Consider the following 27,922-nt stretch of genomic DNA (forward strand, 5'->3'; position numbering starts at 1 on the left):
CATTTAAATTAATAAATTCGTACAAAACCTGTAAGCATGTATACTTCAAAGCGTAAGAACTCTAATTATCATTATTTCCCACTGGGCTAAACTGCTTCAGTGCACGTAAAAAAGATAGTTTCCTAGACAGTTAGTGATGTTAGTTCATTCGTTAGTAGTGGTCGTCAGTCCGGTAAAATTTTCAGTCTTTCATTTTGTTCCACGAAACTTCACTGAAACTAAACCGACTACCTTCCTCCGATTTTGTGTTTTTTTTTTGCTCTCACGCGCACACAGCTTTAGTTTCAGACCTTTGTATCAAACAGATCGATCGAATATATTATTATTATCGTCAATAAATATCGCTAACAATTGATTTAGGAGAATACAACATCACACGCACAATATTTTGCTCAATAAATATATAATAAGCAAGCTATTCCCTAGAGGTATATCAATATATAAAAAAAACCTATAAAAAGCTATCTACACAACACGAAAAGTGTGATGTCTCGGTAAGTACTTTGATTTACAATGTTATCAATAAATAAAATCGAAAAACTTTGACTCGGTTTGCACAATACAAAACAAAAACTAGAAAATATAGAAATCTAACGGGACCGTTCGCGCCGGTTCTCGTCTTCGTCGTCCTCCGCGTCATCGAAAATCTGCAGTCATTTGAACCGGTCAAAGTATTCCATCAGCTTCTGGCACAGCATCACGCTGAACTTGGTCGACAGGGCTTTGCTGATGGTGTCGGTGTTTTCCAGCTTCCGCACCACCTTGCCCGCGGATTGTGGCGAGCTCGGCCCGAAAGCTTCCGCCGCCGCCAGCAGGTTGTTACCATTGTTGTTGAACTTGTCCAGCAGACGGCGCTCCATTTCCAGCGTTTCGCTGTCCACGTTGCCTCGGAGGCCCGCCGAGATATTGTTGGTATTGCTGAAGTACAGAACGAAGGCCAGCTGAACCAGGTAGTACTCCAGATTACGCAGGAAGTACTCCTCCAGGACGTCCAGGTTGATATTGTGCTTGATGAAGAACATGAACAGCTCGTATATAAAGTACTTGAAGTTGGCCGTATCCATCGGGATGATGTTGGAGTCTTTGGTGAAGTATTCGAAGATTTTGACCAAGTTCATGGTGGTTTTGGCGACTGTGACCGGGGAGGCCGACGAGGACAGCGATCCGGACAAAAGCTCCAGAATCAGGTGGAACGCCTCCACGTAATCGTAGTTCAACATCATCATCCGAATGTGGTACTCGTTACAGCGCTTGGTCAACTCCAGGATGTTGTCCTGGCTATACAGCCCGTGGAAAATGTACAAACAGTAATGGATGAAATCGTTGCTCAGCAGATGGCGTTCGTTGAAAATCCGCGACGATTCCGAGCTTCCCTCATCTTGGTCCATATCTTCCAAACCTTCGTCATCCTCGTCGTCGTCGATAGCCATCGACGTAGGTGACGTAGCGTACGACACCGACTGCAGCGAGGACATCGTACTAGCGTTCTGGTTCTGAATCCGGCAGTCGAACGCCGTTTTCAACTCTCCGACAAAATCGTCCATCTCGGTCGTATTGCTAACATCGTTCAAACTGGAGCTGATTGTTGATATATTATTGCTAATGATCTTCTCCAAACTGCTCTTCACCACAAAGTTCCGCCGGAACTTGGGCATCGATTTGATCAGCCGCAGCATCTGGTGGCCCGGTTCGTGACTTCCATCGCTGGGAGGTAGCTTGATCTCGTGCGGCAGTTCGATGAACTGCGAACTGTCCGGAATTCGCACCAACCGGTTGGAGATCGGCAGCCTCACCAGCTTCCCCGGAACGCCACTACGTTCCTGGTTGATCTCCTTGGCACATTGGCCCATGTTGTTGTTGCCCCAGGATTTTACCACGCCATCCTCGGTCATGATAAGGGTGAAATCGGCACCGCACTCTACGTATTCAACTCCCGCAACGGTGTCCAGCTTGGTTGGGATTAGGACTTCGTTGCGACCGCCTTCCCGGCCCAGCTGCCGCTCAATGTTTTTGCCCCAGGTGTAGATGTGCGATCGTGACGTGACCAGGGCGAAGTGGTACAGACCGCTGGAGATCTGAAGATGGAAAGAATAAGGTGAAACTAGTCTTTGGTGAAGAAATTAGAAGAAAGTTCTGTTTATGATTTGTCGGATTAGTCGATGCATCAAGATCCCAATTTTCAACTGCACTGCTGTATGCCAGTGAAACCTGGTGTGTATCAATGGAGAACACTCAGCGGCTGTAGATCTTCATCAATAGATGCCTACGCCATCAATAGATCACAGAAACGACTGGTACGACGGCGAATGCGAACGGTTGAAAAACAAGAAAAATGCAGCATGGGCGAAAATGTTGCAACACCGTACGAGAGCGAATAAGACACGTTATAGACAGACGCGGAACAGGTAGAACTCAGTCTTCTGTAGAAATAGGCACCACCAGGAAGAACGATATCGTGAAGCGATGGAACAGCTGGTACCGCGCAAAGGACACACGAAAGTTCTACGAGAAGCTGAACCGTTCCCGCAGAGGCTTTGTGCCACAAGCCGACATGTGTCGAAAGAATCACGGAAATCTTCTCACGGGTGAGCGTGAAGTGATCGACAAGTGACTGCAGCATTACGATAAGCACCTCAATGGCGTTGCAAGCACCGAAGGTGGCGTGGTAACAGATCTAGGAGCACGTGCGCAGGACGAAAGATTTTCAGCCTCTAACCTCAAAGAGATTGAAGAGGAGGTTAGCCGGTTGAAAAACAACAAAGCCGCTGGAGCAGATCAACTACCAAGCGAGTTACTAAAACACGGTGGAGAAGCACTGGTGAGAGCACTACACTGGGTCATTACCAAGATTTGGAAGTAGGAAGTATTACCGGAGGAGTGGATAGAAGGTATCGTGTGTTCCATCTTCAAAAAGGGTGACAAGATGGTTGGCGGGAACTATCGCGCGATCCCACTAATGAACGCTGCCTACGTGATACTCTCTCAAATTCTATGCCGCCGTCTATCACCGATTGTAAGAGAGTTCGTGGGACAATATCAGGCTGGATTCAAGGGTGAACGCGCTACAACGGACCACATGTTTGCCATCCGCCTTGTGTTGCAAAAATGCCGCGAATACAACGTGCTCACACATCAATTGTTCATCGATTTTAACGTATGATACAAACGATCGAGACCAGCTATGTCAGATCATGCACGAATACGGATTCCCGGATAAACTGATTCGATTGATCAAGGCGACGACGAAGGATTAAGTGATGTGCTCAGTTCGAGTATCAGGGACATTCTCGAATCCCTTCGAATCTCGTAGAGGGTTACAGCAAGGTGATGGTCTTTCGTGCTTGCTGTTTAACCCTAAAAGGGATACCTTCATGGCCTCAGTTTCGTCACCTCGCTGAGTATGTTCCATCAAAGACGAGCTCTGAAAGGCGCCTGGGGTCCAATGGACCCCAGGTATCCCTTTTAGGGTTAACATCACATTTTAGAAGGTGTAATAAGGAGAGCGGAGATAAACACGAGTGGAACGATTTTCACGAAGTCCGTTCAGCTGCCTGGTTTCGCTAATGGTAGTGATATTTTTGCTCACAAATTTGAGACGATAGTGGAAACGTACATCCTACTAAAGGATGAAGTTTGGCGCTTTGGGATGGTACTTGGGCTCATTGGTGACCGCCGACGACATCAGCAGAGAAAATCAGAGACGCATTGTGGCACGAAGCCGAGCTTACTTTGGACTCCGCAGAACTCTACGGTCGAACAAAGTTCGCCGTCATACGAAGTTAACTATCTACAAAATGCATATTAGACCGGTGGTCCTCGATGGGCACGAAACATGGACTCAATGTGCAGAGGACTAACACGCCCTTGGAGTTTTCGAACGGAAGGTGTTGCGTAACATCTAAGGCGGAGTGCAGATGAAAGGCGGAACTTGGAGAAGGCGAATGAACCACGAACGGCATCAGATGCTGAGGCAGGCCCAGAGGCGGCGCTGCCTCAATAAGGAACTAAAGGAAGTCGACAGAAATTTGACGTAGCCACAGGCCAAGGTGATGTTGTTCTTGAGTATACTTACATGGGTTGATCTACTACGCCGTTGTTCGTCGTAAAACTGCTTTCAACTATCACATCTTGTTTATCCAACAGGACGACCCATATCCCAGCACCATTCAACTCCCGGCACGACAGTTCATACAGTAGTTCATATAGTAGGTCTCAAATAATGTGTGACTACCCCAGCTTATTCCAGCACCCCATAGCAAACTTACCCGCACGATATCATCCTGTACGAGCGTCGTATCGACCAAACAGGGAAACAGATGCTCGGCAAACTCCTCTCCCGGAGTGGCTGCTTTCTCATCGCCGTCGGGTGTCTTTGACTCTTCCCCGGCACAGGTATCTTCAATTTTGATATCCGGAATGGGACCACCGTCCGGTGTCTTCGGTGGCTCCTCCACTACCGCCGCTTCGATCGGTTGTTGTTCCTCTTCGCTCGTCTTTGGTTGTTGCTCTTCTTTCGGTTCCTCGGGGGCGTTCGGCGATTTCGGCGCTTCCGGTTCCGCACCGTCCGGCTTGGCTTCCCGATCCGCAGCTGGAGCTGAAGCTGGACTGGTTGATGGGCCCGCCGGGGCAGATTGCGCCATCACGTTCGGTCGACATTTGTGCGATGACTTTGCCCGCTTGCGAGCTTGATTCGCCAGACGGAGAGCCTGCGGCGATGCACCCCAAGTGTACAGGTTGTTGCTCTTGGTGAGGACCAACTGTGGGGGAGGTTTGAGTTTTAGATTGAGAGTAGATAGAAAATGAAAATGAGACTCACGTTAACAAACAGCTTGGTGTTGATGAGGAGGACCTCCTCGTCGAAATCCACTCGACGAGGGATCAACGACAGGACAAACGATTTGCCGTTGCGCGTATCGACGGTGAAGTTGAACTTGTCCTCCTGGCCCAACCCCAACTGGCCGTAGTGGTTGGACCCGAACACGTACAGGACATTTTTGGTGTTGCAATCCTGTCGACAGAGAACCAAGGTGTGGGCGTGACCCAGAGCAATCTGTTGTATGTTCTGTTTCAAAGAAAATATGGAATATGAGGATCTCGATTCATTACTGTCAAGTTCAAGAACAAACCTTTTTGCGGAAAAAGTCCACGACCTTAGGCTTGGGACAATCTGCAACGGATCCGTGTCCCAGTTGACCGAAGATACCCCATCTGGAAGAATTGAGCATAGAACACAAACATCAAAAAGATATGCGGAGAGGCACCTACCCCCAAGTGTACATCAATCCGTTGGCCACGACGGCATTATGGTACTGTCCGGTGCAAATGTGCGTTATGTTCTTCCCATCCAGGGATTGCACAAACATTGGCTGTAAGGCGTTCAGCACATGGTTCCCGATGCCCAACTGGCCCAGGTTGTTGGCACCCATCGAATAAACCTGTAAACAAAGTTGTTCTTATTCCAGTCTAAATCTAAATCAATCGTTGCCCATCGTTAAACGCGAAACTCACCCCATTGCTGGTCAACAGAAGCGTATGCAACCGTCCGCACTGCACCGCCAGCACCTCCAGGTCCAACTGCTTCAGGAAGAACGCCGTCGGCGGAGAACCGTTCGGTGCCAGAGGATCACCCTGAAGTGAAGTCCTACTGAGCGCACAGTTGACCCCGTTGGAACCCCACAGATAGGCAATCCGATTCATTACACATCCAGCGTGCGAGAACCCAGCCGACAAGGGAGAGTACTGCTTCAGGCGCATCTCGACCGGTTTTTCGTCGTAGTGGACCCGAACGTGTTTCAGCGCGTTCAGGAAACTACTGTTGTGCATTTTGAGCATTTGCGAGCGGATCGAAACGGCCAGGAAGGTCTCAATGAGGGATTTGCAGAACAGTAGGAGGTGTTTGTCCAGTTCCCGACCGGAACTACTGTCGTGATTGGACAGTTTGTGCATCAGTGGCCTGTAGATCGGATGGAACGGGTTCAGCTGGCGGATGAGCCGCTCCAGGACGTTGATGTCGAACTTCTCCAAGCACTTGCGGATCATCTCGAAGTACTCCATGGTGTATTCCTGCAGGTAGATTAAACTTTCCATGAAAAGCTCGTTGGAGAGATTGTAGACATAGGCGTTAATTTCCGCAGGTTGGTCGGCCAGTTGCTCCCAGATACCGATCAGACAGCTAAACACGTCCAGACAAGTACCGCGGACCATTGCCAACAGGACCACTGAGGAATACAGCTTCCCGTGAGCGAGGACAATGCAAGCCAGACTGGTGTGGTATTTGCTATTGGTAACAATAAAGTTCCACAACGGGATATAGTTTTTATCCTGAACGCATCGTTCGCACAGGGTCAGAAGCATCAGATTGGAAAGATGAAACTGGGCCGTGGTTGAGATCTGAACATCCCACGAGACGTCATCGTTTTCATAGGAGAAGTCGCTGCACTGGGCACCGGCGTTGATTGGCTTCAGGGAGACCTTGGCATTAAGCTGGAAACGATAAAAACAGAATAAACTTACGATGGCGTCTCGATGTAAATCATTCCTAAAACTTACATTCATCAGCGAATCGTAAACCACATTCCCCAGGTGGGCCTCGTCCACCAGGATGCGCATCACATCGTGCATCACGTACTGACTGTTGATGATGTGTGAATTACGTAGCGCCATCGAGCACAGCTTCATCAGCGCTACGTTCTCGTTTACGCTGGCCAGCTTGAGGGCTGTCTTCATCGGTGAAAGCCGGGCCACGTTGTAGGTCATCAAGGCTTCGGTGATCTTTCTCCGCTTCAGCAGAACATCCCCCGCGTATTCCACACAGGTTGCCAGCGGAAGCCCAAAAGTGGTGCAGAAGTCCTCACAAGCTGCCCACAAGGATTTGTGCGCCAACTTCAGGAACAAGTTCCGTGCCGTATCGTTCAGCTCTAGCTGGTACAGGTTTTTGTCCGTGACGATCACCGCCCTGTCGAATTCCACCCTAGGAAACTCGCCGATCATCACCTGACTTTCATGGGTCTCCAGCTTCTTGTCCATCCGAAGATTACGCTGCATCTTCAGATAGTTGGAAACCGTGGACTTCTGGAAGATGGATCGGACATCACCGGGTTCGTCCTGGGCGTTGAATCGCAGATCGTCCGGATCTTTGGTTTCGCTACCATCTCCCAACGGACTAATCCGATGAATTTCCAAGATCTTCTCGTCCGGAAATTGGAACAACCCTAGCATGGCGTGATCGTTGAAGTCACAGTCGTCTCCCATCTTGACCGCAGCTATTTGGCAGCTCACTACCGATACGGCGTTCACCGTTCCCGAATTGGTAGTCTCCGTTGATACATCCTCGTCCTGCGTCTGACTTCGGCTGCTACCTGTGGTGGCCATCAATAAAACAAATTAAAACACTTCCACTCAATTCAATGAACATTACATTACCTAGATTCTCGATGCTACTGTCCGTATTCCGCCGAGGTTGATCCGTAAGCTCGCCGACTGCCTCCGGGTTGGCATCCGGCGATGAATTTGTGCTCTCCGTAGTTCTCTCCGACCCCAGACTAAGATGATGCGTTACGTAGATGACGTTCCTGGTCAGAACCGTCGATCGACACTGTTTCGGCACTTTGAAGATGTGCAACGGAATCAAGCTGATGTCCATGCTGTGAACCGACAGGGTGTCCGAATACGAGTGCAGCGCACTCAGCAAGTATTTTCCGTTCAAGTACTGAACTACAAAGTACGGCCCAGCCGGTGTAGTTAGAATCTCCGGGTACATCCCGGGAAGTTCCATTACGGCCAAGTTCGCCGCTTGCTCCTTGATCCTTTCTTTTTCTTTGGCTTTGATACGACTTTCCGAGAGCTTAAGCTTCAAAGTTCCGATCTTCTTCGCTCCAAGGTCCCTCAAGGACATAAGTCTTGCCCTGGCAGCGGGAAACAATTTTGGCAACGCTCCCTGTTGATCCGTTTTTCCATCCTCCGTAGAACCCTCACCTTCAACCTTCTCAAAGTCGTCACTGGACTGCGGTTCGGACCCACTCGGGGAGCCTTTTTCTCCGCCACTGTCCGCTGTCTGTTCCCCTCCCGATCCCTCCTTCGGTAGCGAAAGCACAATCTGCCAGTCCTCCAACACGGCCGAATCCGGCTTCTCTCCCCCCTCTCCCAAAGACTTCAACATCTCCGCCTTCAACTCTTGACTAGAACTCGGAGAGATATCCCCTGGAAACGTGTACTTAATGGACTTCTGCTCCAGCAGCAGCTTCCACTGCTCCCGGGTCGAGGTATTTATCATCAGACTGATCGTCTCCATACTGTTATCCTGACAAATGATCAACTTTTCAATGGACCCCCGCTCGCAGTTCGTATTCCCCAGGAATGGGCAATTCGGCGTCAACGCCACCACGCAAATCGATCCATCCGAATACCCCAGAATCGCTCGCGGTTCGTTAGTCAAGGTTTCCCACCAACTACAACACGTCGGATAGGGACACGATCCGGACACCGTCGATTCAATACTGGAGCTGATCGTGTGGCTGAAGCACTCTTGCGGAGTGGATGCCTTGGTATCTATCCCTCCTGCTTTGTCGTCCCTTCCTTCGGCGAAAAAGTTCTCGATGGTCTTCATCGCGATCGGAGTGATCGGGTGATCCTGCGAGGTAGTCGACTGCTCCGCGCCTCCCTGAAGCTGACTGTAGATGCTATTCAGCGAGAAGATCTCGTCGATTTTGTGCGTTGTGTGCATTGACTCGGACCTTTTCAACCCAAGTTCCGAACCCGATATGCTAGATCTGGTGCTCGCTTCCGACGCGATCGACGAACGGTGCGACTGAACGGTCGAGGACGACACGTTGTGCGAATTGTTGGGGCAGGTTTGTGGATTGGGACATTCGTGGGGACCGATGAACGGTACGATGAAGGATGTGATCTCATCCCGATTGAAGGTGGGCTCTACCTGGGCCGATTTGTCGCAGATGGAAAGAGCCGGGACGATGTGTAGCGTGTTGTCGTAACCTGTAAGAGATCAAAGGTAAGATTTGCATTAAACTTCAAAGAAATATCAAACACTGTAGAATTATCTAAAAGAATAGCGGTAGAGAAACGAATTCACCGTAGTAACAAACGGCATCACAAAGAGCTTGTGATTGCTGACGTGCAGAAATCATGGACAGGAACGATATGCGGAAGTTTTATGCAACTGTCAATGACGCGCGGCACAAAACTGCGCCTGTGCCCGTCATGTGCAATGACCGAGAAGCATATATACAAAACCATGGGTGCAGCCAGGTGGGAGGAACACTTTGAAAGTTGTTGAACGGTGAAATTGAAGATGCACCAATGAACAGGATTAATATAGCGGAAACATCAACACTGGATGAGGTTAGGAAGGTCCTTAGCCTTTCAGGATGCGCGCCATCAAGCAGTTGAAACTGCACCGCACGCGCGCTGTGTACGACGAGTGAGGTTTTTTGGTAGTGTTGTAGGGCACAGATTAGAGTGTGTGGATTCGGCGTACAAAATACTCTTACGTGTCCTCTTTCGGATGGGATTAGATAAACATCTAAAACATACACTATTGTGCACATGTGCGGGGCCGGACCCCGCATTTTAGTGGCCCCACAAAAACCGTTTTTGCTTGCTAAACTTTAATTTTGTTTTCATTTTTCTCAAATAGGGTATTGTACCATTTGGACAGCTGTACCTATTTTGGGCACTTGCCGCTATAACTAAGTCAATTTCAAACCGATTGATTTGATTTCTTGTACAGAGTTAGATACGGTACGTGCCTAACTCTATACAAAATTTCAAATCAATCGGTTTGAAATTGGCTTAGTTATAGTGGCAAGTGCCCAAAATAGGTTCATTCATTCATTTATTTAGTTAACATCAAATTCATGATAATACTGAATCAACAATTTGCCGCCATAATACTCGATTTGCAGCTGCAGCTCTCCATTCTCGGTCACGCCCAACACTCGCCAGATCACGCTCCACCTGGTCCGCCCATCGTGCTCTCTGCGCTCCACGCCTTCTTGTACCAACCGGATGGTTAGCAAACACCAACTTTGCAGGGTTGTTGTCCGGCATTCTTGTAACATGCCCTGCCCACCGTATCCTTCCGGTTTTGGTCACTTTCTGGATGCTGGGTTCGCCGTAAAGTGCACCGAGCTCGTGGTTCATCCTTCTCCGCCACACACCGTTCTCCTGCACGCCACCGAAGATCGTCCTTAGCACCCGTCGCTCGAAAACTCCGAGTGCTTGCAGGTCCTCCTCGAGCATCGTCCATGTCTCGTGTCCGTAGAGAACCACCGGTCTTATTAACGTCTTGTACATGGTACATTTGGTGCGGGGGTGAATCTTTTTTGACCGCAGTTTCTTCTGGAGCCCATAGTAGGCACGACTTCCACTGATGATGCGCCTTCGTATTTCACGGCTCACGTTATTGTCAGCCGTTAACAAGGAACCGAGGTAGACGAATTCTTCTACCACCTCGAAAGTATCCCCGTCTATCATAACATTGCTGCCAAGGCTTGTCCTGTCTCGCTCAGTCCCACCTACCAGCATGTACAGGGTGTCGACTTAATTTTGAAAATCAAATTCCCTGACTTTCCCTGACTTTCCAGTCACCTTCAATGAAAATTCCAGGTTATGTAAATCAAAGCTTAAGGGTGTCTGCTCATGAGATAAAATAAAATTCTCCGAATTTTCCTGGTTTTTCTAGGATTGCAAAAATAGAAAGAAAAAAACAAGTAAACTGAACCAGATTTTTTCCCCAATAGATTCAAGGCAATTGGCAGTATTTCTTCAGAATTCTTCTATCTGATATGCTGTTTTGTAAATACCATTTAACACGTCCACCAAAAACTCCGTAATTTAGATGAAAATCCCTTCCAACAAACAATTCTTTTAAAATGATAAAATTACAACTAGGATATTTGAAAGACATACCCCCAGAACATCATTAGGATGACATCTTGATTTTGTTTTATTAGTTAGAACTACTCTATGAGCTACTCCAGATGGCTGCAATTTTGTCGCGAATTTTGCATGTATGTATATTTAAAGCACTCTACAAAAATCCTTCAGCAAGAAATTCATCGAAAAATTCTGCAATATTATTTCTGATACTGATGTATCAGAAATGTACTGGAAATATCTAAACGCAGTTTATAAATTTTTCTTATTTGTCAAAAAGACCTTCATGAATGATGTAACTTTACATGGAAATTCTCTAAGAAGTCTGCCAAAATGCACAGTGGTCCACGAACCAGATTTACTAGGAAAGATGCATTTAACGCCTTCAAGTGAGTTTTTGGGCAAATATGGTCTTCTACAAAGTTGTTCCTAATAATAATGCTCTCTTTAAAATGTGCATGAAAATAAGGGTGGTCCATATTTTCAAAGAAATTGGTAACCAAACTTTTTTATTTGCAAGAATAACCGTATACATTCTTTGGGATAGTTGTAGATTAGGCCTGTCCAGCTTTTCAAAAATGTTCTCTGATTCTCAAGTCCACCCCCATATTTTGATTGGCATCCTAAAAGAAGCAACTGGTCAAAATTTCAGCCAAATCCATTAAAATTAAGAGGTGCATCAAATCAATTTTGTGTTTTTCGACTATTTTTGAACTTCAAAAAATCATAACTACACTAAAACATGTCAAAACCTAATTCTTTCGGCAGAAATTGAAAGCTATACTTGTTTGCTACAACTTCTCCGAACAACGTGTGCCAATAAAATTGAAGGAAACATGTGTAATTATCACATTTGTAATCAGAAAAACCTTAAAAAGTTGATTTTTTGATAGATTTTGTTCTGGAATACCCTAATATACGTAATAAGTTGGATTTTTCAAAACGGCATCATATTCTCCAATGTTTTTTGGTTATTTGATTCTTTGGCACCAATGCTGTAGGAGTTGAGCAAAAATTACTAAAATTCGTGAAAGCTAAATGTGGCCTAAAAACTAGCTTTTCGGGTGCAATCAGTGGCATCGCGTCAGCACTGATATGATAGCCAACACCTGTCATCGCGCTTGTTTGTTATCACCCGTGGTAGGGGGTAGCCAAGGCAAACTACTAGGAAGCAAAGCTACTACGTTCAGTACAATTTCGCGCCACAACGTGATTGCCTCCAAAAAGCTAGTTTTTAGGCCACGTTTGACTTTCACGAATTTTAGTAATTTTTACTCAACTCCTACAGCATTGGTGTCAAAGAAGCAAATAACCAAAAAACATTGGAGAATATGATGCCGTTTTGAAAAATCCAACTTATTAAGTATATTAGGGTGTTCCAGAACGAAATCTATCAAAAAATCAACTTTTTAAGGTTTTTCTGATTACAAATGTGATAATTACACATGTTTCCTTCAATTTTATTGGCACACGTTGTTCGGAGAAGTTGTAGCAAACAAGTATAGCTTTCAATTTCTGCCGAAAGAATTAGGTTTTGACATGTTTTAGTGTAGTTATGATTTTTTGAAGTTCAAAAATAGTCGAAAAACACAAAATTGATTTGATGCACCTCTTAATTTCAACGGATTTGGCTGAAATTTTGACCAGTTACTTCTTTTAGGATGCCAATCAAAATATGGGGGTGGACTTAAGAATCAGAGAACATTTTTGAAAAGCTGGGCAGGCCTATTGTAGATCTATTAATTTTGAGCAAGTGTGCTGAAGACACTTTTTTATTGGGCCCATATAGCCGAGGCGGTAAACGCACGGGTATTCAGCATGACCATGCTGAGGGTGACGGGTTCGATTCCCGGTCGGTCCAGGATCTTTTCGTAAAGGAAATTTCCTTGACTTCCTTGGGCATAGAGTATCTTCGTGCCTGCCACACGATATACACATGCAAACTGGTCATTGGCAGAGGAAGCTCTCAGTTAATAACTGTGGAAGTGCTCATAGAACACTAAGCTGAGAAGCAGGCTTTGTCCCAGTGAGGACGTTACGCAAAGAAGAAGAAGAAGAAGAAGAAGCTGAAGACACTTTTCATGTAGCTTTAAAATTGACTGATCTAGAGGTATTTTTCTGAATAAGCTTAGGGTGGTTCAAGAAAAACCGGTTTTCTGGCGTTAACTTTTTCAGTTTTGATTTTTCATCAAAGTCGCCTAAGAAACATTTGTAGAGCATTTGACGCGTCGTTTCGTGCGCTGAGATGGTCGTTATCTCTTTTGGTTCAAAAGTTACAGGCGTTTTTCTTAAAAAATCATAGTCTTTTAAAAAGGGTTTATGATGGGTTGGGGCAAACATAAAAAATATCTTTTGCCCGCATTCAAAAGAAGAAATATTGTTATGAAACATATCAAAAAATTACAGGGGTGTTATTTTTGTAATACAAATCGATCATCTGAATGCAGGTTTCGCGTCAGATTGATGAAATTCAAGATATTGGCGAGTTTTGGAGACGATCTCCTTAAACTTTAGCAAAATTTCCAAAAATATATGAAGATTTGTATTTTTTTCAATGAGAAAAAAAACATTTTAAAAATTCTTTCTCAACGTTTATTTGACATATTATATATAGGCGAGTTACAGTAAAAAATTCAGCTCAATCGGAGCATTGATTACGGAGAATGAGATATGTAAAGCGAGCGACTTTGCTTAAAAATAGAACAAAAATCGTTTTCAAATCATCAACCTTGTATGGAAAGTCGAAAAAAAAGGCGCTCTACTGTAATTTTTTTCCTTCGCGTTTTCGAACTCAGGGCATGATTCTACACCAAAAATGATCATCAGCTTACCGAGTTCAAAAATGCTGTAAACTAGTGTTATTACTAAAAGATAATAAAAATCATCATAGGTCTGTGCAACAAATTTCTGGGCATCTCAAAACTGAACTCGCCAATAAATTTATTAGAAACCCATCAAAATGCAAGTATGAGGCATTTCAAAACGATATCACCAAAGAATCGGTCGAAAATTCACCAAACATTACATTTGGTACAGTGTGATGTACTTTTAATTTCTTGCTTTTTTGCTAATTTTAAACCGGACTTGTAATTTTTACATGAAATAAGTCTTCATGATAAAATTCAGAACAACATTTTGTTAACTGAATACTACAAAACTCAGGATGAAGTTCATACATTGATGTTATCGTAAATCAGAATCATGGATGTAACAGTTTAAAGAAACAATTTAGCTAGTTTTTCAAATTCCATTACTGTAGGAATATGTATAACTAAAATACATCGTTTTATGATTATCGTGAAAAAATTCCCTGACCATCAACAAAATTCCCTGACTTTCCCTGATTTTCCAGGTCCAAAAATAAATTCCCTGACTTTCCCTGACTTTCCAGGTTTTTCCAGGTAGTCAACACCCTGATGTACTTTGTCTTAGCCGCATTCACCACCAGTCCGACCTTTGCTGCTTCACGTTTCAGGCGGGTGTACTGTTCTGCCACCGTTCCAAATGTTCTAGCAATAATATCCATGTCATCCGCAAAACAGACAAATTGGCTGGATTTCGTGAAGATCGTACCCCGGCTGTTGAGCCCGGCTCGTCGCATAACACTTTCCAGGGCGATGTTGAATAGTAGGCAGGAAAGTCCATCACCTTGTCGTAGTCCCCGTCGAGATTCAAATGAACTGGATAGTTCACCCGAAATCCTTACGCTGTTCTGCACACCGTCCATCGTTGCTCTTATCAGTCTAGTCAGCTTCCCGGGAAAGCTGTTCTCGTCCATAATTTTCCATAGCTCTGTGCGATCGATACTGTCGTATGCCGCTTTGAAGTCGATGAACAGGTGATGCGTTGGGACCTGGTATTCACGGCATTTCTGGAGGATTTGCCGTACGGTGAAGATCTGGTCCGTTGTCGACCGGCCGTCGATGAAACCGGCTTGGTAACTTCCCACGAACTCATTTACTTTAGGTGAAAGACGACGGAAGATGATCTGAGATAGCACTTTGTAGGCGGCATTCAAAATGGTGATCGCTCGAAAGTTCTCACACATTAATTTGTCGCCTTTCTTGTGGATGGGACAGATTATCCCTTGCTTCCACTCCTCCGGTAGCTGTTCGGTTTCCCAGATCTTGACTACTAACTGGTGCAGACAGGTGGCCAACTTTTCCGGGCCCATCTTGATGAGTTCTGCTGCGATACCGTCCTTACCAGCCGTTTTGTTGTTTTTGAGCTGGTGGATGGCATCCTTAACTTCCCTCAGCGTGGGAGTTGGTTCGTTCCCGTCCTCTGCTGCACCAACATAGTTATTTCCTCCGCTGCCTTGGTCCTCCGTGCCTACATTCTCTTCGCCATTCAGGTGCTCGTCGAAGTGCTGCTTCCACCTTTCGATCACCTCACGTTTGTCCGTCAGGAGGCTCCCGTCCTTATCCCTGCAGATTTCGGCTTGCGGCACATAGCCTTTGCGGGATGCGTTGAGCTTCTGGTAGAACTTGCGTGTTTCCTGTGAACGGCACAGCAGTTCCATTTCCTCGCACTCCGCTTCTTCCAGGCGGCGCTTTTCTCCCGGAAGAGACGGGTCTGCTGCTTCCGCTTCTGTCTGTATCGCTCCACATTCTGTCGGGTTCCATGCTGCAGCATTACCGCCCGCGCTGCATCCTTCTCCTCCAGAACCAATCGTTTCGTCGACTCCGTTCTACGTACCCGATAGTGCTCTCGGCTGCGTTGTTGATGGCTGCTTTCACCGTACTCCAGCAGTCCTCTAGAGGGGCCACATCGAGCACACCCTCGTCCGACAACGCTGCCTCGAGATTCTGCGCGTATGCGGTGGCGACATCCGGTTGCTTCAGTCGCTCTAGATCGTACCGGGGCGGCCGCCGGTGATGTACGTTGTTAATAACGAAGAGTTTTGGGCACAGTTTAACCACAGACAAACATACGTAACACTTCTAACATTTTTCGATTCAAATCATAGTCACGGAAACATATTCGCCCAATGCTAAAATGACTAAGTTTGGCCGACCATCAACTAGGTGGCGGTAGTGAGCAAACGTCAAACTCGAACAAAAACGATGTGAGCGCCACAGGTAGGTAGTTGGCCAACTATAAAATTTTGAAAAAGATCGTTGAATCGAAGTACGATGGGAATTATCAGAGTGTTACGTCTGTTTGTCTGTGGTTTAACCATCACCAGGTAGTGATCAGAGTCGATATTAGCGCCACGATAGGTCCTGACGTCGATAATATCGGAGAAGTGCCGTCCATCAATTAGAACGTGGTCGATTTGCGATTCCGTTTGTTGTGGTGATCTCCAGGTGTAACGATACGGGAGGCTGTGCTGGAAGAAGGCGCTGAACTTTCCAATCGTCGGTCTGAATTCCTCCTCCTGGCCTACCTGAGCGTTTAGATCCCCTATGATGATCTTGACGTCGTGGTTTGGGCAGCGGTCGTACTCGCGTTCGAGCTGCGCGTAAAATGCGTCTTTGTCATCATCAGTGCTTCCGGAGTGAGGGCTGTGCACGTTTAGTATGCTAATGTTGAAGAATCGGCCCTTGATCCTCAACCTGCATATTCTTTCGTCGATCGGCCACCAACCGATCACGCGCCTCTGCATGTCGCCCATCACTATAAAAGCTGTTCCCAGCTCACGTGTGTTGCCGCAACTCTGGTAGATGGTATGATTACCTCTAAACGTTCGCACCATAGATGCTGTCCAACACACCTCCTGCAGCGCTACGATTCCGAACCCGCGGTCCTTCAGTACATCGGCGAGTATGCGGGCGCTCCCGATGAAGTTGAGAGATCTGCAGTTCCACGTACCGAGCTTCCAATCGCAAGTCCCTTTTCGTAGCTGTGGTCGTCGCCATTGGTATCGGTTCGCATTCTTCTCTTGTTGATTTTCCGGTGCTAGTCTTTTTTACGGCTGGCTCGCAGGGCCTGACACCAACCCACTAACCCAGGGAGCTGGGCTTACCTTCCCGGAAGCTACGGGTTCTGCATTGGCATTTCCTCCAACTACAGTGCTAAATAGCTAGGCTCGAGCGCCAGTCTTCGCCGGGGCACACTGGGGCAGGATTGAAAATACACGGAAAAAACCTCTAGCTCGTCGAGATGTTGAGATACGCACTTGGTGTCTTCAGAGAAAATATTTCTATGAACAAGGTGAATATTCTGAACGGTAGCATATTTTTCTTACGATATTCGCATAAAAGTCCTATAAGTCATTTTGGCCATCTTTCATTTTAGCGGTATGGTGTCTTCGGCAAAGTTGTTCGGCTATTTATGATAAAAAAGTTTGCCGAGAACGTCAAATTTCCAAAGCCTACTGTTCTTGAGATATTAGTCGTTTTATAAAATACCTACCTAAAATCGAGTTTTTTCGTTAAATTACGTTTGTAAACAAATTTAATGTCCGTTTTCGAGTTATAATAATGAAAAATGCTAAAATAAAACATATGTAAAATAAATTAGTAGGAAAAAACAAAACATGCATTGATTTTTCATAGAAAGTTCCTGAAAATCACGCAAAATGTATATAGGACGTTCTTGCAGTCGGGCAAGTTCGGGCATGTTTTTTCATCGGCGATCACCTAAAAAATGCATAAGCTTTCATGTAAATTTTTTTCACCGACATGATATTTGATGATTTTTTTTAAATAGCGTTCAAAGTTTACTGTTTTGTGTGAATTATTACAACATTTTTGTACATATTTTATCATGTTGTATGTTGCCAAGTGAACCATGAGAAGTATAAATGCAATCTAGTTACAGGTTTAGTCATATTTAAGCTCCAAACAAATTGTAAAACACAAAAATGTCCGAAACGCCAATAAAAGTGAGTTTTTAGATCATTGAACACACTAAAAATATTTCTATTAAATAAAATTATATAAGATAATGATAAAACCAAGGCTAAATGGCGTCTTTAGGACATTTTTGTGTTTTACAATTTGTTTGGCGCTTAAAAATGACTAAACCTGTAACTAGATTGCATTTATACTTCTCATGGTTCACTTGGCAACATACAACACGGTAAAATATGTGCAAAAATGTTGTACTAATTCACACAAAACAGTAAACTTTGAACGCTATTTAAAAAAATCATCAAATATCATATCGGTGAAAAAAATTTGCATGAAAACTTATGCATTTTTTAGGTGATCGCCGATGAAAAAACTTGCCCGAACTTGCCCGACTGCAAGAACGTCCTATATACATTTTGCGTGATTTTCAGGAACTTTCTATGAAAAATCAATGCATATTTTGGTTTTTCCAATTAATTTATTTTACATATGTTTTATTTTAGTATTTTTCATTATTATAACTCGAAAACGGACATTAAATTTGTTTACAAACGTTATTTAATGAAAAAACTCGATTTTAGGTAGGTATTTAATAAAACGACTAATATCTCAAGAACAGTAGGCTTTGGAAATTTGACGTCTTCGGCAAACTTTTTTATCATAAATAACCGAACAACTTTGCCGAAGACACCATACCGCTAAAATGAAAGATGGCCAAAATGACTTATAGGACTTTTATGCGAATAACGTAAGAAAAATATGCTACCGTTCAGAATATCGACCTTGTTCATAGAAATATTTTCTCTGAAGACACCAAGTGCGTATCTCGACATCTCGACGAGCTAGAGGTTTTTTCCGTGTATTTTCAATCCTGCCCCAGTGTGCGGGGGTGGTGTTTTTTATGGGCGCCCAGGAGATAATATTTTACCTGAGCTTCCACCCCCAAAATAGGTACACCTGCCCAAATGGTACAAGACCCTACTGTTCAAAAACAAAGAAAAACTATTTTGATCGGCGCATTAATATCTCCGAGGGACCTCCACATCCACTCCGGCCCCAGGTCCCCACAATTCTTAATTCGGGCCTGCATGTACATATGTCAAAGGAAATTATTTTTAATTGTCATGAGCTTCGGCTACCGTCTCCCAATCACTTATTGGTATGACAATTAGTGTGCCGTCGGACTCTCGACGGGTCGGTTTCATGATTTTGCTTTGGCTTACCAAGCCATGTGGAAATTACACTGCTTAAAATGCTTGCTGTGCACAACAGAAACATGTGCTCTATGAACAAATTGAGATTTGAATTATGAGAAGAAATCCACGTACTCCGGTGAGACTCAAACTCACGATTCCCAACTCGCTAGACGGGTGCTTCTATTCCTTCAAGCTACGGAGTCACTCGATATGCATACACCACTGATTGTAGCAACTTGCTGCATAGGTGACGCTAGTGTTCTCAACGCTAAAAATTGATTCCTTACACAGCTTTCGAGAGAATCTTTGTCTAGCTTGGATGTATGTTCTCTGTGCTTCGTAATAGTCCATCACTACTCCTCAAGCCCGAAGTGCTGAAGACCAATGAGCTGGTCGACAATCTCTCCTACTCCTACACCTACATCGTTCATCAATTTGTGCAACCAGAGTAACTCCCGACTTGCTTCGGATAAAACAACATACTCCGCTTCGGTTGACGAGATTGTCACACACTTTTGCTTCCTGGCTGTCCAGCCGTCTACGTAAGCTTCAAGTGGTCCCCCAGTCTTAGCTTCAAGTTCGCGGTTGTATACAAATACCGCAGAGTCCGCTTGGCCTCTGTCCAATTAGCTTACACCCCAGAGTAGACGCTCTTATCGCACTATCGGGCGTTGTATTTATCCCAATTTACAGTAAAACACCTACAAGGCTTTAAAAAGTTTCTCTTCGGTACATCGAGTTCTCCTCCACTTGCTGCATATTCGGGTATCCGGGGTCCATTGGGATATGCAACGGCTTCGCTTTGTCTTGTCCGAACCTCGCTGCTACTCTTCGGTGTACGCGCTCTGGTCCAGCAGGAACTCATCGGTTTGTGTTTGCTGGATCCGGACTCCCAGGCAATTTGATAGTGGCAGGGCTGTTACAGGTGGCGCGGATTTTGCGTTTTTCGCGGTTTTTGCGTTTCGCGCGGATTTGGCGCGTTTTTGATAATTTCGGCGCGGTTTTTGCGGAAATGGTTTTCAAATGCACTTACATCAAATATGTAGACATGTAGCTCAACACAATCAGAATAAAAAAAGAACATTTCCATGTTGGAGTTATGAATTTTGTGATTGAGTAAAAATGATGTTACTAGTCGCTTGCTTGGAGTGCTAAATAAGTTGCACTGCACTAAACGCTCAATTTTTGAAAACAGAGAAGTTCCTCTTCTGAATTTCGTAGTCAACCTCTTGAAGTCATATCTGTCTTAACCCGGCTAAATTTTTGGATAGAATTTTTGGACGGAACCTATTTAGTAATGTCTGAGGTTCGAAAAACACTGAATCATGGCAAGATTTCTGCATAAATTCCTAGAGTTTCTTGGTAATTCTGAAATCTGTTTTTCATGGAATTTGCAAATTTTGGATAAACTTTTGATTAAATTAGAAGAATCTCGTATAGAAAATCAAAGGTTTTTTAGTTGACTCTGTTGCTTGTAGATCTGTTGTCGAATCGGTTTTTGTTAAAAACTCTGGTAGAATTATCCTAAAAATAAACTTCTGTTGTCATGGTAAAAATTATCTTTGATTTCCAATCGGAGCATTCGTTGAGAGGGGAGTAGCAAGCACAGTTAATAAAGGGTTTCTGGTAGAATTGTAGAGGATTTTTTTTACATGAAAACATGAAGCTTTTGAAATCCTATGCAGGACATTCTTGCTGAAATCTTTACTGAATTTCCAAGGTCGTGGTATGGACAGAAACTCTTATCTTAAATTTCTAATAAATTAATACTTCTCTACATAGGGTAACGGTTGAATTTTGGACCCCTAGAGGACATTGGTTTGAATTTCATTCAAAATCAAACAGATTCAGAGGGTATTTACACATAATGATGATGTTAGTATGTTCGTAAAAGTCTCTATTGTCCGTTAAAAATACCCACAAGATCATTTCTGGCTGAAAATTTGATGAAAATAACTGATTTTTGAAGCATCAGTTTTCACTGTTTTGGACACCCCAATATATTTTGGACCCTCTTCAGTATATATTTTGGACACCCGGTGTTTAAACTCGTTTGAAACTATTTTGGAAGAATTTTCCGCTTGAATATGCTGGACCACATCCTAATAACTTGATTGACAAAGGCTGATTAGACGAACTTTGCGTATTTAATGCGCTAGAATGATAAACGTTTTTGTTTACATCTGCAAGATTCCTCAGCACCGCAATCTCTTTTTGTAAACATGATGCGACACTCGCTCGGATGACGAGATTGGCAAAAAATAATTTCAAGGCAAATAAGGATATTTCCAGTGAGGAAATGATTGCTGCCCGTGCAGAGCGATCTTATTTAGCGAATGATCCTAAAAGTTACCGTCATCTCATCATTAAACCTGTGTAAGTTGTGATCAAAAGACACAGGGGGTCCAAAATATATGGGGGTCCAAATTATATTGGTTACCCTACCTTTTGCTCAAAGGTGAGAACATTTGCCTGACATTTTTTATGAAATGTTTCTAATAAATATCACCCTTAGGTTTAATTCCTTTTGGAATTGGTGATTTATTTAATCCATGGATTACGCTAAAATCAATTACTCAATTTGTATCTTCACAAAAAATCTGAAAATTTTCTTGTAGTTCTCTCGAACAATCTTCTGAGACTGACTACAGATTTTATAGCAGGATTTCTACAATAATGTTGGTTATAATTATTTCAAAAAAAATCTCCATTTTGGAACTATTTCAGGGAACAGGAAATCCCATTCTCGTAAAATAGTAGTCACCCTGATTGGCCAGCAATCAAAGAACTATTTATTCGAAACTTTTTATTCCAATTTGATTTAAAAAAACTTTCCTGTTTTCAACATTTCTTGGTTGATGTGGAAGTTGCATGGATTAATAATAGTTAAAATCGGGTTTAACATTAGAAATGATCTTCATCAAAAGTGCAACAAAAAACATGCTCGAAAAATTGAAAAATTCAGGCTTTTTATGAGCTTGAGTCATCAATATCATATGTTTTTGTACTGGCGCGGATTTGATGACCTCGGCGCGGATTTCAAATGGCTTGGCGCGGATTTTGCGGTTTTCAAATCGACAATTTTGTAACAGCCCTGTAGTGGTCCCGAGACACATTATCTTGAAGATTCGTTGCAAATGATTACGAACTCTTCGGTATTCGTCTTCGTCTTGGATTACAACCAACATGTCGTACACGGGAAGCAAAATGAATGTCTTCCTTCCGAACAGGCTTTTCCGCGAAAGGCAGACCTCACTTTTGGATCCGGTGATGCAGGTGAAACCTGCAGGCTGCTTCATGAATATCGTCTCGAATAATTCACCATGCAGGTATGCCGTATTGATATCCACATGGTGCACGAAGAGATTCCGACGGGCAGCGATACTCAAAACGGTGCGAATCGTCGTTAGCTTGGCAACTGGTCCTCTTTGCTGGAACCGCTGTCCTCGTCATGGTCGTTTACTGTAACTTCGGGAACGTCATCAACTTTGGCAGGTTCAGTGGTTTTGAACGGATTATCAATGATGCTTTCCTCATGAAGTTCGGTTGCCCGAACCTCCTTCAGTGTCAGGAACAGTGGTGCGAAGTGTCAGTATCAACCGACATTTAAAGCTGAACTTGAGAATGGTAACCACTCATTTTTCCATTTACTATCGGAATATCAATTGAATAGCCTCTGATCATTCAATTGACACCAGCTCCAGCCTCAATCAAGGCACACATCATTCAATTGAGCCCCAGCTAGGAAGCATAAATGTGTGGTGTTGTAGGTTCAAAGTTTTTACCATCGTTGATGACGTCAAACCCGACATCAACCTATCATTCACCTATTTTTATTTTGGCCACCAAACCCAACTTGGACCCAATAGTTGATCGATGTTGGTCCAACAGTGGCCCAACATTCGATAAAAATTGACCCGACTTTGACCCGACATTCGACATTTTTTCCGTCTGGCGGAATTTTGCGGGGTTTTTCGTGTTTCGAGTTCAGCTACTCATTCGAGTGACAATTTATTCAATTGACAAGGATTCGCTTCTCATTTGATAGGTGCTCTGATTGAATGAAATCGTTTTGAACATAACTAGAAGGAAAAATGACTGAACAGATTGGTTGGTTAGTGTTCAAATGAATGAATTGAATTTTTGCAACACTGGTCAGGAACATAGCGTCGCGGCTTACAGTCAGCTTTTCGTTCTCGAGGTCCATGAAGCTGAATACCTTGTGTTGCTGGTAATACCCGACGAACAGCAGCTTCCTTGATTTCGCTTCTAACTTCGATTTCTTCTATTGGGGATTCAACACATACGCCGGCGATCCAAAAATCTTTAGGTGACTTAGTTCCGGTTTCTCCCCAATCCACATTTCGAACAGGATCTTCTGCAACAGCTTGGTGGGTAAACGGTTTTGCAGATAGTTGGCCGTGTTGACCAGCCTCGACCCAATACTTCAACGGTAGACGAGGATCCAAGATCATGCAACGCGTTTGAAACTCTATTCGCGAGATGGATTGGTGATTGGTGATTCAAGCTTCTTCCACGTTTAAACGTAGACGATCGTGATGTCCGAACCACAGTCCAGCTGCAGGTGGGCCGGCTTGTCGTTGATGAAAGCAGTGACGTATTTAAGAACGACTTGGTGCTGCTACTGCGTTGACCGAAAAAATGCGGTTGGACTGAACTGAATGGCTACCTGGGTGTTTCCCGCTTCTCTTCTTTTATCTAGTGGTATTCGGTGAGAAGCCGGATGTAAGTTCTGATGTTGAAATTTTGGAGAAGCATCCACAATACCCTTCCTTTTGCCCGGTCTTGTTGAATTGCTTGCATAAATGGCTTGAAAATTTACTATTTTTGACGAACTGCATGGCCCCTGGATTCGTAGTTAACCGGTTCAGAAGCAGGAGTACCTTGTGCTCCACAACGGTTGTTTCAAGTTCATTGACGGTCAACTCATAACCGTCTACGCTTCCATCTTCACTTTCATCGTCTCGATTAATCGCTACTTCAACATTCGGGTTTGAATCCTCTACATATAGAGTGAACAACTCCATTTGATTCGCTTCAACTGTTTCTCCTTGACCACGTTCGCTACTGCTAACATTTTCATCTGTGATGATCACATCTCTGCTGATGAAAATCTTACCCTTGATCTTACCAGTTTGCGGGTCGTACAGTCGATAACCCTTGGAATTTTCCGCATATCTAACGAACAAACATGCTTGGGATTTCTTATCCCATGTCTGTCGCCTCATCTTCGGTACATATGCCATCGCTTTCGCGTCGAACGCTCGCGGGTGTGACAAATCCGGTTGTCCTTGAGTGAACTTCTCCTCTGGCGTAACGGTGACTCCTTTGGTGGATGTACTTATTTATAAGGTAAACTGCAGTACTTACAGCTTCTGCCCAAATGCCCCGTTTAATCAATCCCGCGTCGGACAACAAAGCCCTAGCTCGCTTCACTATCGATCGGTTAATCTTTTCTGTTCAACCATTTTGTTTTGGATTGTAGGGTACCGTTGTTTCGTGGGCAATGCCACTTTCCTGGACGTAGCTCTCGAAATTACTCATTTCCATGGTTCGCTTCAGTTTCTTACCGGTTTGCGTCTCAACGAATGCTTTGAAATCTTGAAGGGCAGTCAGAATTTCTTTCTTCGACTCCAAAAAATATACAAATGTCTTCCTGCTGGCATCATCAATGAACGTAAGAAAGTATTTGCTTCCTCCAATCGATATTGTCTCCATAGGGCCGCAAAGATCGGAGTAGACCAACTCCGATATTAAATATAAATATAAATATATAAATTTTATGTCGCTCTTCTTCCTTTCGATGGCCTTTATAGGTGTAGTCTACGCCAGTCACGTAAACGCTTCATGTTGCCGAAGCTCATGTGACCAAGCCGCCCATCCGTTACTTGCCACACACGCCGTAGCCGGACGGTTGCCGTCTCCACATTGTAGAGTCCGTTTGGTTGAGATCCCACTGCAAACAACTCATTCGTCTGAACGTTGAACACCTTGCATTCATCGCTTGTGAAGACTACTACTTCATGGCCCTTCTTGCAAATCTGGCTTACCGATAATAAGTTTATGGCCAAATCTGGGACACAAAGAACCGAAAGCGAAGTTTCACATGAACTACCATCAACTTTAGCTTCCAGCATAACAGTAACTACAGGAACTTCAGCATTGTTTGGCACCTTGATATAGCTTGCGACGTTTCTCTGCCATTAACGATACAGCTCGGATCACGGCACATGTGAACGGTGGCACTAGAGACAAAAATCCAACGTCCTCTGTTCTTCGAACGATTCACACTGACAGTGAAGGTGGAAGCAACACTCCTCGGGTTCTTCTTACGGTGTGGTCCAGGACCCTGATCTTCGTTCACGCTTCTCAGACAGCATTCCGACGCAAAATGCCCTATTCGTTTGCACTTAAAGCACTCGAAGCTTAATTTGTCCTGGAGAGACTACATCGTTGTTTCAAATCGTCTATTAGGTTCGTTTTCAAGATGAGACGGTTCGACACTACGGCTCATGTGCGCAGGGCAATACTTGGGCACGACCTGCCCGACAACTACAGACACCGAGTATACTGCTTCTTCCGCCAAGCTTGGGACAAAACACTTCCACCGTACATTCTCCAACACCTACAACGCGGACAGATGCAGCGCGCACGAACTTTCTTGTTACCGGCACACACAACGACGGAAAAGAAGAGCCTGCTGGTCTACGGGATACAACACTGGAACTAGCTTCCCCCGGAAATTAAGCAACAAGCAACACTTGACGCTTTCAAACGTGCAGTAAAATCTCTTTACGATTGAATAATCGAACAGAAACTGTAGCTACTAGTAATCTTCCAATGTAACCATTTACAATGCTATTTGTTTTTCCTTGACCTGATTTATAGTTCAATAACTGCCATGCTTTCGTATAATTAATAAATTACAATTACAATTTTTCGGCGATTTCTTCTGGAAATTACTCACGAATGCACCATCTGATCCACATGGATTTAGGAATATTTGCGACCTTCACATCTTGAAGTATTTTAACTTTGACCGCATCCGCTGTTATCCTGGTTCCCGATGCTTCCAATTCCATGATCATTGACTCGTAGTTTTCAGGTAATTCCATCAGGAGTAACAGATAATAAAACGCTGCTTGAGAATCGCGGAAGTCTTCTAGGTCTATCAACTTGGGGTCCATTTGGCAGTCCAAAACTACCTTCCCTAGGATTGGCTATTTTGAAATAATCTTGTACCGATTTTTCGAACCCTCTAAGCAGAATACCCTCTTCGAATAAGTGTAATCAGTTTCGTACCTTTTAATTCCGTTCACGTTTTAAAACCCGTGAGGAATAACTTCAGAAAATTCGCAAAAGGACTTCTTAAGAAGTCGTTGGAGGAGTTTTACTTTCTGGAGAAACTCCTGTAGCAGAAATGACTCCTGTATTGATTCTGGGAGAAATTCCGTGAAGATCTTTTGAAAGGAATGACGAAAAGCCGCCAAGAAGAATTCTGAGAAAAACTTTTGGAGAAAATCCGCGACCACATCCGAGAGATATTCTGAAAGAAACTTTCGTGGCTCGGGATAAATCCTGAAAGAAATTTTACGGAAATTTGGGAATAACGCAGGAAGAACTCCGTGAAAAATCTCACGAGGAACTCTGGGAGCAATTACAGAAAATCCCACGAAAGAAATTCTAGATTAAATCTAGAAATTTTCTAGAAAGATAGATCAGACACTCTTAGCAAGGCCTCAATTAATACTTTCCAATATCATTGGTTAATTTCAACACTTTTTCGTTAAAAAACCTTATTTTAAGTCAAGGGACTGTAAAAAACACTGTTCAATATAAGCTCCAAATACTCACAGAAAACCAGCAGCCACTGCTCGCTACTATCGAAGCACACGTCCTGAATGCACTTTTGATTCTCGGCAAACCAGCACAGCAGCATCAGGTGCACCTCCCCGCTCCCATCGATGTACCGGAACAGAATCTGATCGTTCCGTCGCACCAGGCACAGGACCTGATAATCCCGATCGGTCCGTGTGCTTGCCGATAACTTGGCATCCACATTCGTAATCAGTGTGCTCAGTTTGATAATGTCCCAATCCTTGAGCGATGCCATCCTGTTCTTGTTGTTGATGTTGTTCTTTGTGTGATTGGTGGTCCTCCACCCCCTCCCAGTACGGGGTCCTTTTATTTCTTTATCGTCACTGTTACAGCAGGGCAAGGCACCACTTTTCACGTCGAATCAATCACTGTTCTGAAAATAGAGAAAGAAATATCAATTTTCTTCGAGATTACAAAATAGTTGGCATACGTTTCTAGAAGGAAAAATCATTACAGAACAAACTCTCTCGCATTCTTGTTCTTCTTGATAGAGGAAAACTCGCAATCACTCAAGACAGTACACTGGCAGCTTCAAGGGAGGAAAACGAGTTGGAAACCGAAGTATTGAGATTATCTCAAGTTTACAAATTAAATTTCCTCTTAGAATGACTCAGAAGGTTTCCTCTGCGTCGCTTTTAATCCATTGAGTAATCTTTCATTGATAACACTGATATAACCAGCCAAGCTGCCCCCTATTCCATCACCCCCTAGCACCAGCCTCTGTTGAACCATGACGGCACAACACAAAGCCTCCGATTTTCACCTTCAATTTCCACACCTTCGGCGAGGACACTTCGCACGATTTTCACACTCAACCCAGAATCGAAAAGGCACCGTTTCACATTCCGAATACGGATTTTCCCTACGGGATACGTACCTCTCCGCAGACCAACTTCGCTTTCCTGCTGCGAAAAAAGTTGACAGCTGAAAATGGGGACTTTTGGGTTTGTCCCTGTTTGTCTGCCTCTGCTGTTGGTTCCCGTCGTTCGTCGTCTTCCACCCAGCCAGCTAGCCAGCAGCAGTGCAGTGCAGATACAAAACAAAACCAGCGATGAAAAAGGGGTGGTCGGTCGAAGAAGAAGAAAATCAGATGTTCGCTTTTGACAGTTCGGTCGAAGATTTTCACCACTCGCTTTG

The 27,922-nt window shown here is 44.2% G+C and overlaps 1 protein-coding gene across 3 annotated transcripts; it reads right to left on the bottom strand.

Moving 5' to 3' along the window:
• Positions 1 to 39: 39 nt before the first annotated feature.
• On the bottom strand, positions 40 to 27,922 carry LOC109403594 (uncharacterized). Of its 3 annotated transcripts, none has more exons than XM_062847046.1 (10): positions 27,663 to 27,922; positions 26,762 to 27,153; positions 7,423 to 8,991; positions 6,550 to 7,358; positions 5,509 to 6,483; positions 5,266 to 5,435; positions 5,127 to 5,208; positions 4,817 to 5,062; positions 4,266 to 4,757; positions 40 to 2,075 (listed from the first exon to the last, which is right to left on the bottom strand). In XM_062847046.1, exons 2-10 carry the CDS (start codon positions 27,018 to 27,020, stop codon positions 654 to 656), a joined length of 6,024 nt encoding a protein of 2,007 aa, XP_062703030.1. In that variant the 5' UTR covers positions 27,021 to 27,153; positions 27,663 to 27,922; the 3' UTR covers positions 40 to 653. The 3 variants fall into 3 exon arrangements, with proteins under 3 accessions (XP_062703030.1, XP_029730146.2, XP_062703029.1); XM_029874286.2 differs by having other exon boundaries at positions 26,762 to 27,158; XM_062847045.1 differs by lacking the exon at positions 27,663 to 27,922 and adding an exon at positions 27,240 to 27,642 and having other exon boundaries at positions 26,762 to 27,158.

This window comes from Aedes albopictus, chromosome 1, assembly GCF_035046485.1.
Source record: "Aedes albopictus strain Foshan chromosome 1, AalbF5, whole genome shotgun sequence".
Taxonomy (NCBI): Eukaryota; Metazoa; Arthropoda; class Insecta; order Diptera; family Culicidae; genus Aedes; species Aedes albopictus.